General features: G+C 43.0%; 1 protein-coding gene across 1 annotated transcript in view; it reads right to left on the reverse strand.

Annotated features, from left to right (window-relative positions):
* Positions 1 to 12,094, reverse strand: part of ADAMTS12 (ADAM metallopeptidase with thrombospondin type 1 motif 12) — a 389,831-nt gene that overhangs the window by 30,469 nt on the left and 347,268 nt on the right. The window contains exon 20 of the mRNA XM_003899561.4: positions 7,081 to 7,233. Coding sequence (XP_003899610.4) covers positions 7,081 to 7,233 — 153 coding nt within the window. The remainder of the gene's footprint in view (positions 1 to 7,080; positions 7,234 to 12,094) is intronic.

The raw sequence follows: 12,094 nt of genomic DNA on the forward strand, positions 1-12,094 counted from the left end.
CCAAAAATTCTAAGCAGAACAGCATCAAAATTCATGGGTCTGCCTGTCCCTCTCCCCATCCCACTTTCCCCTCACTGAGCACTTACTATGTTCCAAGCTCTGTACCTCTACCCTAAGTGGTTTGCAATCTAGCTGTGGCAGGGGAAGTCACATAAATGAATAGAAGAAATAAAGATTACAAGCCATAGTTATCTACAATCTAGTGAGGACACAAAGGAGGACATAGTCAACTTCACCTGAAGAAGTCAAGAATAGCTTAAATAAAGGAGTCAAAGCTTGAGCTGAATCTTAATGAGTAAATGCTCATGTGACTGGCAAAATAGCGTGGGGGACATTTGAAGTGGCGGCAATGGCATGCACAGAGGCTGTGAACCCACACAGCTTGACTGGGAACAGTAAGTTGGTCAGAATGCTAGAGTAGGGGATAGGGGTAGACAGAGAAGATGGGCAGAGGCCATCATGGAAAGCCTTGTGGTCTGGACATTGGTGGTCTTGGGGTCATTTCTTATATGTTCCTAAAGGCTTCCATTTAATTGGCACTTGTCTAACCATTTCTTCTTGAGAATCTCTTAATCTGAAATGCTCAGGGATGTCAAGAGAGGGTGATGGTTTAGACACAGAAAAAAATTGTATCAAGAGGAAAACTGTTGGGAACAAGCCCCCCAAAATCTGGCCATAAACTGGCCCCAAGACTGGCCATAAACAAAATCTCTGCAGCACTGCGACATGTTCATGATGGCCATGACGCCCATGCTGGAAGGTTGTGGGTTTACGGGAATGAGGGCAAGGAACACTTGGCCTGCCCAGGGCAGAAAACCGCTTAAAGGCATTCTTAAGCCACAAACAACACCATGAACGATTTGTGCCTTAAGGACATGCTCCTGCTGCAGTTAACTAGCCCAACCTATTCCTTTAATTCGGCCCATTCCTTCATTTCCCATAAGGGATAGTTTTAGTTTATTTAATATGTATAGAAACAATGCTAATGACTAGCTTGCTGTTAATAAATATGTGGGTAAATCTCTGTTCAGGGTTCTCAGCTCTGAAGGCTGTGAGACCCCTGATTTCCCACTTACACCTCTATATTTCTATGTGTGTGTCTTTAATTCCTCTAGCGTCGCTGGATTAGGGTCTTCCCAACTGAGCTGGTCTCAGCAGAAAATAAATGCAGGGATACTCAGTGTATGATCCACCTTTCTGCTACTCAATTTTTGCCTTCATAGGATAGAAGCTCTCCTATAACATACAATCCTAGGTTTTGACTTTTGCACACTGGACTTTAGTAAATGTTTCTGGGAACATGCTGTGTATGAAAGTATGGTTTGTCTGTATTTAGCAAAACAAAGGCTATTCCCCCATTTTATTCATTTGTAAAAATTCAGGTCCATAAAATGCAGCACTGCCACAGACAATCTGTAAAATTCAATAAACTTGGAGACAAGAATTAGAATAAGACAGAAGGACTAGTTAGCAAATACATGAAATCCAAGGCCATAAGGAATGGCTGTCACTTCCTGTTACTTTCCAGCAAATAACTTAGATGATAAAGTTACTGCTAAAATAAAATGGCAACGTTGCCTCTGTGGGAAGACAGATTATTACAAATAAAAGGTAAAAATATTTCTGATTCATTTCAGAAATAAATCAAAGTCTGCTAGACTCAACTATGAAAAGGGCAATGTTCATTCTAACAGAAGTAATAAAGGGGTTGTCAAATCAGCAGTTCCCAAAACTTCAGAAGAAGCAGACAAAATGTCAGTGAGGAAGTGTGTGAAGCTGCTGATGATGCATGGTTTTGCTGTCAACCCCAGCTGAGGATTTTTCAAGCTCATTTTTATCTCTTACTACATTTCTTCCATCAGAAGAATCACTTTTTCTCCCATATGAATTTTTTTTTAAAATGGGGTCTCACTCTGTTGCCCAGCCTGGAGTGCAGTGGCAGAATCTTGGCTCACTGCAACCTTTGCTTCTTGGGCTCAAGTGATCCACCCACCTCAGCCTCCTGAGTAGCTGGGACTACAGGCATGCGCTCTACCAAGCCGGGCTAATTTTTTGTATTTTCAGTGGAGATGGGGTTTTGCCATATTGCCCAGGCTGGTCTTGAACTGCTGAGGTCAAGTGATCACCTGCCTTGGCCTCCCAAAGTGCTGGGATTACAGGCATGAGCCACTGTGCCCAGCCTTTCCCACACAAATTTTAACATTCTGAAACTGGCATGTGTCCTACAACTGATGTACATATTAATTGTGTAGTGTTTCATTTTTTCCTGAAAAGCTGTAGTTAAAATGACATAATCCCCCAGGTGACGGTTTCTTAGAATTGAGACTATTTAATATTAGTTTTGTGATCAAGTATATATTGATGATTTAAATACTCCAAGCCCTAGTTTCTTTAGTGGGAATTATAAAGTCCTGTATTATGGTAAAAATAAAATTGTTTATCCAAAGTTTCCATGCAATGTCAGGCACGTGGCAGCACTAGCACCCACGGTAGGTCAAATCCTCCAGAGTTCAGGAACATGTTGAGCACCCTGACTGTGTAGTACTAGGGAGTGAACACTTTCTCAGGTCACTTTCTCCATTGGCAGGGCTTACTTCACTAACCTGTCCACAGGCCTCCTGCCCCAAGTCCAGGAAGCAAGAGATTCGTAAATGTCCAATAGCCAGCCCTAACATTTACCCAGAGCTCGACGTTTGTCCAGGGCCTTATTTGAATGGTCTTTTATCATGTACAGAGTTCATTGCATACAATTTCTCTTTTGATCCTTACAACAATTCTACAGAGTAAGTAGAGGCAATATCATCCACTTCATTTCAGGAGTGAGAAAACTAAAGCTCCTAAGCAGTTAGATGAATGGCCAGTGTCACGTGCTGATTAGTGACAGAGTAGGGTTATTATCCCAGATCCGTCTGATTCCAAGTCAAGCCCCTCTGCGATTCAATACTGCAGAATTGCATTTTTACAAGACTGCCTCTGGGACAAACCTGAGGATGACAACCTTGATTTTGTTTCAGACAGATTAATGCATGAAGAGGAAGCAAGCCACTGTGATAAACTACTTCCAGACACTGGAAAGGTAGAGATCTGAATGTCTGGGTCCTCTGCCATGTTGTAAGGAACATGGCTGTGGTTTGGTGAAGGAGAGGCTGAGGTAGGCTGTTTACATCCTGTGTGACTCAGCAAGTTTAGAGTGCAGGTGTGTAACTCCACTTGTTATCACAGCCATGTAGCCTTCACATGGGAAGGCCATCACTTGGCTCTAAGCCACTGTTGTCTGTAAAAGGTATAACTGCCCTGTTTGACAGTGTGCGGTCACGCTGGCACCAAGAGAAAGAGAGAGAGCCAAAGCTGTCCATCTGCAAAGATGGACAGAGGGGAGCCAGGACACAGCTTGACTCGCTCATGCCCAGAGAGAAAGAAAGAGTTAAGTTGCTGACCCTGAAAGCGAGGGAGAGTCAGCCGTGCAGCTGTATGTGGGAGCCAGACTAAGCAGCCGAGACGGGGTGGGCAGTGTGAGAAAGCTGCTGAGGAGAGTTGGTGCTGAATAAAATAATCTTTCACCAGCCTACGGCCTCCGAGTGTTCTTTCTGCTCATCCACCCACTCCCTTCGGACTGCAACATGACCTTTACTATAGTCATAAACCTGACACATGTATATGAGAAAATGTTCAGAGCAGTTCTATCAGGCTTCATCAAGAAGTATGGTATTAGAGAAATAAGCCAGTAAAACAATTGCAATCCAGACCGCAATCACAGTGGTAGAAGTTCTTGGTGAGTAACCTGGATGCCTCAGGTATGATACCTGTGGGTTCAGGTGAGGCTGCAGCATACCCTGTCATCCTACGAGAATTAAAGTGTTTCTGGATCTGGAGGAGAGATTGCTGGAATAATGCAGAAAATTCCAGGTAAAATTAGAATTTTTCTTTCTGAGAAAATATCTGTGAAAAGGCAAATGATCAATTTGGCAGAATCTAAACTCTCTGGATAGTTAAAGGCAAAACCAGGGATCCTCTTTCCTGCTCTAGATTTTGGAGGTCTGTCACAAAGAGAGCATAAAAGGCCTATCAGAATTAATGAAGCTGAGAGGGAAGGCCTTCAAATCTTTCCTAGCACATGATGTGGACTTCAGACATCCATATGAAAAAGGGGTCTCCAGCTAGTTGAGGCTGAGGCAGGAGTATTGTTTAAGCACAGGAGGTTGAGACTGGAGTGAACTGTGACTGGGCCACTGCACTCCAGTTTGGGTGACAAAGTGAGACTCCATCTTGAAAAAAATATTAATTATAAAAAGGGGTCACAATAATCAAGATTTGACATAAAATTTAAGTTAATATCTCTATGAAAGACAAGCCGTGTATGCCAGGGGTTCCCAATCCCTAGTCTGTTATATCTCAGCCTGTTAGAAATCAGGCTGCACAGCAGGAGGTGCGCATCAGGTGAGCAAGCAAAACTTTATCTGTATTTACAGCTGCTCCCCATCTCTCACATTACTGCCTGAACTCGACCTCCTGTCAGATCAGCAGCAGTATTAGATTCTTATAGGAATGCAAACCCTATTGTGAACTGTGCATGCAAGTGATCTAGGCTGCACACTCATTATGAAAATCTAATGCCTGATGATCTGTCACTGTCTCCCATCACCCCTAGATGGGACTGTCTAGTTGCAGAAAAACAAGCTCAGGGCTCCCACTGACTCTACATTATGGTGACTTGTGTAATTATTTCATTATATATTGCAGTGTAATAATAATAGAAATAAAGTACACAATAAATGTAACATGCTTGAATCATCCCAAAACCATTTCCCCAGTCCATGGAAAAGAATTCTGTAGAGATCACAAAACTGGTCTCTATCGCCAAAAAGGTTAGGGACTGCTGATGTATGCAATACCCTTAATAGTAGTCAGAAAAAACAAAAATCAGGGCAACTGACAATCAGTAGTTAAATAGTATCTTTGATATAAGGTTTATCTATTATCTAACAAAAGAGACACTTTCTTTACTGGTAGGAATAGAGTAATTTTGAGGATTAGATTTTAGATATAGCAGTTACCTCATTCTAGCTGAATTTGATGATGTGTTGGAAATAACTCCTACAAAACCACTCAGGGCACTACAGAGATTCATCAATATATCTGCAACCCTATAGGCCATGAGAGAGAGAGAGAGGCATGAGAGAGACCCTATAGTCCAGGCAATGAGTCAAGCCAGGCTTTCCTTAGGAGGCCAGACCCCAGAGATGAGCTTGCTGATCTCTCATCCAGAGTTTGCACTGGCTAGAGTCCCTCAGGCTGGAGCTGACCTTTTCAAAACGCAAGCTATTTCACACATCTGTCCTTTTCATGAGCCATGTAATTTCCAACAAAATGATTATTCCCAGTGAGAGGAAAGTGGAACTTTAGGACTTGGTCAACATTCGGCAAGCTCAGGTATATGAGATGTTTCTTGAGATTTCTCTGGATATGGAAGAGAAGTTGTAGCCAAACTTTCAGTCCTTGTTGGATCCTGAGTTTGTTATGAGTTGGAAGAGAAATAAAAAAGACCAGTATTGATTCTTGAAAGAAAAATGATATAGAAGGAGAAAGAAGGTGGTAATTTTCTCAAGGAGTAGCCTCACAGCCCCTCTCTTCCAAAGACCAGAGCCTTGCTTTGGGAGAGGGTCCTAAAGACCAACCATCAGACAGGAGCATCCCATGTTCCTGTCTGATGTCAAGTCTGCCAGGAGAACCAGAGACAGAAATGCCCAGTGCAACACCTCTGGGTCCTATTTGTCTGGGGACATGAGCTCTTCACTAGATGAAGAAACAAATGTCTAGAGGTGACATCATCTTCCCTAAACCTCTTGGATAGTTCTTTCTTTTCCTTTCTCCTGTGTCTCAGCTATCAAGAGGAACCATCTCCCTGGAGAGAAGACAGGGGTCAACCAGGCTTCCTAGGGTTGAGCATGTATGGCAAACAGGTATATGCACAGTTCACACCTCTGTACTCCCTATCTGCCAACTGGCCCTCAATCTCGCCGCTGACCAGTGTCTTATAGCCCTGAATTATCCCCCAAGGGCTGGCTAAGCCCTAGTCCAGCCATGACAAGCAGATCAGGCCTACTTAGTGTCTCAAAGTACCAAGGCTAACTAATCTGAAAACCTGATACATTCTTTTCACAAGGAACGATGCAGACAGCACAGCAAAATTAGTAATCACAGTAAGATTAGCAAAGATGGTAAAATTGCACTTTAAAAAGATCAGTATGGTTGGGTGTGGTGGCTCACACCTGTGATCTCAGCACTTTGGGAGGCCAAGGCAGGTGGATCACTTGAGGTCAGGAGTTGGAGACCAGCCTGGCCAACATGGTGAAACCCCATCTCTGCTAAAAATACAAAAATCAGCCTGGCCTGGTGGTGGGTGCCTGTAATCCCAGCTATTCAGGAGGCTAAGGCATGAGAATCGCTTGAACCCGGGAGGCAGAGGTTGCAGTGAGCCCAGATCACGCCGGGAGGCAGAGGTTGCAGTGAGCCAAGATCATGCCACTGCATTTCAGCCTGGGTGACAGAGCGAGAATCTGTCTCAAAAAAATAAAAATAAAAATAAATAAGATCAGTGCAGGGAGTACGCTTTTAAAGATCAATTATTCTTTATATCTCAGCTTTCTTTTCATTTTGGGTCTGGAAGATTAAACTGTGTATTTGCTTTGTAAAGCACAGGTGATTCATGATTTAATTATATATGTGATAATATAGGATTATTCATTAAAATGCTAAATTGAAGTAATATAGAAATAGCATTGCATGCTGGAGAAGCAATTGATAACCTAAACTTAACTTTTCTGGTTTACCTTATAAGAGAAAGGACAGGTGGGTTACCACATGTGGGTTAATAAAAACTGTACTTCTAAGACTTTTGTGTAACTTGAAGTAGGCCTATGGTAATGCCCATGATTTACTCATCCCTGATTTTATAAGACGCAAAAGGGAAACAGAAAGGTAGAAAAAAAACCAACTTTGGCAAGTGCTTATGTAAGATTCCCTCCCCAACCCATCCCCACCTTCTCTACCTCCAAGACTCTGCCAAGCCTGATAAGTTACCTTGCTCCAGTTTCCCACTTTCCAGCCAGCACAGGGACGGAGGTGGCATCGCTTTGCGGGGTCAGGTCTCTGGATGGCCGCGCAGTCGGAATCCATCTGGGTGCTGCACTCCACCCTTCTCCAGTAGGCCCCCAGACCACATGTGGTGGAGCACTGTGGCAGGGAAGGAGAGAGATGACAGAGGCTGAGTATCACCTTCCCACACATGCCCCATCGCTGGGATCCTGGAGTGAGTTCTCAGTCCCGGCTGCTCACTAACACTGCCCAAAGAGCTTTTTAAAAATTACCAACACTTGGGACACCCCACCCACACAAATTAATCTGAATCTCTTGGGGTAGGACCCAGGGATGCTCAGTATTAAAAATAACTCCCCAGCTGATTTTAACAACCAACCACGGTTGAGAAACCCTGATTTGTATGTGGAAGAAAAATTCAATGCAAATGGAAATTTGCTTCCCTTTAAAACTTATCCTGGCAGGCCAGGTGCAGTGGCTCATGCCTCAGTCTTTGGGAGGCTGAGGCAGGAGGATCCTTTGAGCCCAGGAGTTTCAGATCACCTGGGCAACATAGGGAGAACCCATCTCTAAAGAAATTTAAAAATTAGCCAGGTGTGGTGTTGTGTACTTGCATTCCTAGCTACTTAGGAGGCTGGGTGGCGAGGACTGCTTGAACCTGGGAATTTGAGGCTGCAGTGAGCTATGATTGCACCACTGTACTCCAGCCTGGGTGCCAGGGTGAGATCCTGTCTCAAAAGAAAAAAAAAATTAATTATCCTGGCATGATTGCCCAGGGGGCTGCAGAGAAGCTGCCACATTTCCTACCAATGCTGTTCACAGTGGATGTCAGGTCTAGGTGTCTGCCCCTTGCCTCTCCTCTCTAACACTGAAGGATACTATCTCACCTATTTCCCTCCATGACAAACCTGCATTGTCGACTGGTATCATTATGGTGTAGATGAACAGACAGGCTTTCAGAACTGACCTGCCCAAAGGGTTTTCTGTCTCTAAAACTCAGAACAATATTTGTTACAGTAGTGCTCCTCAAACCTTAGGGACCATATGAATCACCTGGGGACCTTGCTAAATGCAGATTCTGATTCAGTAGATCTGGGGAGGGGAGGCGATTGTGCCTTTTAGCAAGCTCCCAGGTGCTGCCGATGTTGTTGGTCCTCAGATCACACTTGGAGTTAGAAAGATGTTATAGCGTGATGCTTTTCATCCCTTGATCCACTGGTGGTGAAGAATTCAGTCGCCTTTTGCCACACATACAGCTCGTTCCCCTCAAAGTGTTTTTGTTTGTTTATAATTCTTAAATATCTCAGGTTTAGCAGGGGGTCACTTTGAAAACGATGCAAATGTCCACCACGTAATTTGTTCCCTTTTATGTACCTGATTCTTTCCTGTAGCTGATTTTTCTTGTATCCCCTCTCCGCTGCTCATCCTCATTAAAAGGCGCTGTTTCTGGATGAGCAAAACACAGTGCTGAACTAAAAAAAGACAGGGTGGAGGTTCCATCTATGACATGCTTAAGGTTTGATAGGCTGTAAATAAAGACCAGACTTATGTTTCTCTTGCTGTATCTTCACTCTCCATATAATTTTTTTTTTTTTTGAGATGTAGTCTTGCCCTGTAGCCCAGGTTGGAGTGCGGTGGCATGTTCTTGGCTCACTGCAACCTCTGCCTCCCAGGTTCAAGTAATTCTCCTGCCGCAGCCTCTCGAGTAGCTGGAATTACAGGTGCGTGCCACCACACCTGGGTAACTTTTGTATTTTTTAGCAGAGACAGGCTTTCACCATATTTACCAGGCTGGTCTCAAACCCCTGACCTCAGGTGATCTGCCCTCCTTGGCCTCCCAAAGTGCTGGGATTACAGGCATGAACCACCATGCCCGGCCTTCACTCTCCATATAATTTTATGTTTCATTTTGTGCACGTTCTTGTGTTATAACACATATATAACATAATAGAGTTCTTAGGTAGATAATCTGTAGATCACAGAAAGAGAAAAGTAGAAATTATTTTCTACTACATCATCATCTTTTCCAAGTGGGTCATTTATAGAGGTAATATATTCTCCTCCTTAAAATTCTTTAGGATTTGATTTCTTTTGTTAAGTTCCTAGCACTTTCTCCTTTGTATCATATTATGTATCTAGGTAATAGAGATAACAGCTGAAGTGCTATAGATTGATTGCACTAATGGCCTACGTCATTCATACTTCCTTAAACCCATGCTCTTTGCAAGGGGACTTTGTAGCTTCTCTCATCCAGAGGTGGAATTTATTTCTCCAGCTCTTGAATCAGGGCTGTTCTTGTGACTTGCTTTGGCCAACAGAATGCAGTGGATGATGCTGTTCCAGTTCTCAAGAGTTGGTGCTTTCCATTCTTGCTCTTGGACCCCTGCCTCTGCTATGAAAGTAAACCTGGGCTGGCCTGCTGGAGGATGAGGGCTCATTACACCCAGTGACCCTGTGGTGACTGACTAACCAAGTCAAGGGTCAGTGTCCAGGTGTTCAGAACTGGAAATGATGCTCGGGGTCACATCAGCACCATATGAACACTGCTCGGAAATGCTGTGGAAAATTGTGCTGTCACTTCCATTCTATATGACCACAGTTTACAGTTAACTGACTGGCCCAAGGGATCTGACTGAATGATGAGGCAATTCAATGACAGGTGAGTCTCTATCAAAATAAGAGCCATACCCATGCACGCTGCATATCACTGAAGTTCACTGTTTTGTAAATATGGATCAGAGCAAACACTGAGTACTTCCTATGTGCCTGACATTCTTCTGAGTACCTTACACAGAGTTATTCCTTTTATCTCCTAAGTCAAATGAGTTGGGCATTATCATCATCCTCATTTCATAGATGAGGGAAATGAGGTAGAGTGAGGATGTACAGCCGGTAATTTATTGAGTCAGGACTAAACCCCAGAAAGTCTGGCTTCAAGGTTTATACCTACTTACAGTGTTAGCTCAGCTTTTATATCAATTACTTAGTATTTGAAAACACAATTAAAGGAATGTGCTGTGTCCAATGGGGCTGTGGACAGACTCCCATAGGCCAGAAGGCAGGGGGACATTGCAAGAGCGATTTCAGATCACACCCAAGGAACTTTATAAATCACTTCCTGTTTTAGGGATCAGGAAAAGCTTTGTGTAAGATCAGGCTCAAAGCTTGATCCTGAACAGGTAGGATTTAAAACGGCAGATGAAAAGGGGAAGGAAGTTCCAGGGAGAGGAACCAGCATGAACAGAGACCCCAGACTGGGAGAGGCAGGAGGTTTAAGGCAACTGAGCTGTTGAAGCTTAGCATGGATGAAGAAAAGTAGGAGCCAGTACGTTTTGAAAGCTTGATTATGTAAGCCTGGGAAGGCTGTTGGATATTGGGTTACAGTAGATTTTATCTGAACAAGTATGAAATGAGGAGATATCAAAGACTTATGAGCAGGAGTTTGGAATGATTAGAATAGCTTTTTGGAGGATGAATTTGGCAGACTCATGTCTTGTGCAATGGTGTGTGGAAAAGATAGGAGAAGGGAGAGGCTGGAGGTGTGTAGACCAGCAAGGAGGCAAGGGCAGGTGTTCTAAGCAGGAGTAGTAACTGAGGTCCTTCACTCTCATCTGTTGGGCACCATTGGCATTTGGGACCCAACAATTCTTCCTTATAAGGGACTTTGCTGAATGTCACGAAACTTTTATCATTCATGCCTCTCAGACATTGAATGCTAGTTGCAGCCCCTTCCCCACATTGTTGTAACAAACAAAAGCATCTTCTTTCATCTGTAAATTCCTCCTACCATCAGATTAGAAACCACTGGGCCTTAGACTAACAACGGACATAAAGAAGAGAGGACAGGAATGATGAGGTGACACTGACTTGAAAAACGATTACAATGTCTTTTTCTGTAGGACAGAGGAAAATTGATATAAATGGTGATTCTACGGGCTCTAAGATGTGGTGAATGGGAGATAAGTGACTTATTATGGAGAGAGGCAACCCCAAAGAAATAGCTTCAGGAATAGGCAGAAATAAAAATCAAGGACAGTGAGGAACTCAAAACTCAGACTTTTCATTCTGAACCATGACATCTCTGCCAGTTATTTATTATTATTATTTTTTGAGACAGGGTGTCACTCTATCACCCAGCCTGGAGTGCAGTGGCTCGAATTTGGCTTACTGCAACCTCTGCCTCCCGGATTCAAGTGTTTCTCATGCCTCAGGCTCCTGAGTAGCTGGGACTACAGGCATATGCCACCACGCCTGACTAATTTTTATATTTTTTGTAGAAACAGGGTTTCGCCATGCTGCCCAGGCTCGTCTCGAACTCCTGACCTCAACTGATCCACCCACCTCAGCCTCCCAGAGTGCTGGGATTACAGGTGTGAGCTACTGTGCTGGCCTTCAGTTCTATTTATTAAACATTTTCTCTCAAAACATGCACAAAGGGAGCAGGCACCAGGCCCTGTCACAAGGGGGGACTCCTGCCGAATGTGGAGCTCTAGTCTAGTAATAGTCCTTACAGCTTTGAAAACTCTAGAATCTGAGCCAATATTCTTTTTCCAGCCAAACTGCCAGGAATTAATAGCTGTTAATGGTTCCACTGCTGTTGCCAGGTTTTTTTTTTTTTTTTTTTTTTTTTTTTTTGTGAGCTATAATGTATTCAATAATAGTTTATTTCTCTCAAAGTCAGATACTGACGTTTGAGATAGAATTAATTCTTTGTATTTTGATTTACTATAATCAAAACGTGTTAATTAACCTTTGAGCTCAAACAGTAATCATAGTTGATGTGTACTTTATTTTGGCTTAGTTTGCATGGATATAGTAATGTCTCTTTAAATCAATTAACATTTATCAATTAATTAACATGTATTAAATATTCTCAAGACAAAATAATTAAAACACACTTAAATTCCATAATTCCACAGCTGCTCTGGGTTTTGGTGATGAATGAAAAGATAAGAGGATGGGAAAAAAACTAATATCTGGATCATCATACAACCATTTT

The sequence above is a fragment of the Papio anubis genome, chromosome 5, assembly GCF_008728515.1.
Source record: "Papio anubis isolate 15944 chromosome 5, Panubis1.0, whole genome shotgun sequence".
Taxonomy (NCBI): domain Eukaryota; kingdom Metazoa; phylum Chordata; class Mammalia; order Primates; family Cercopithecidae; genus Papio; species Papio anubis.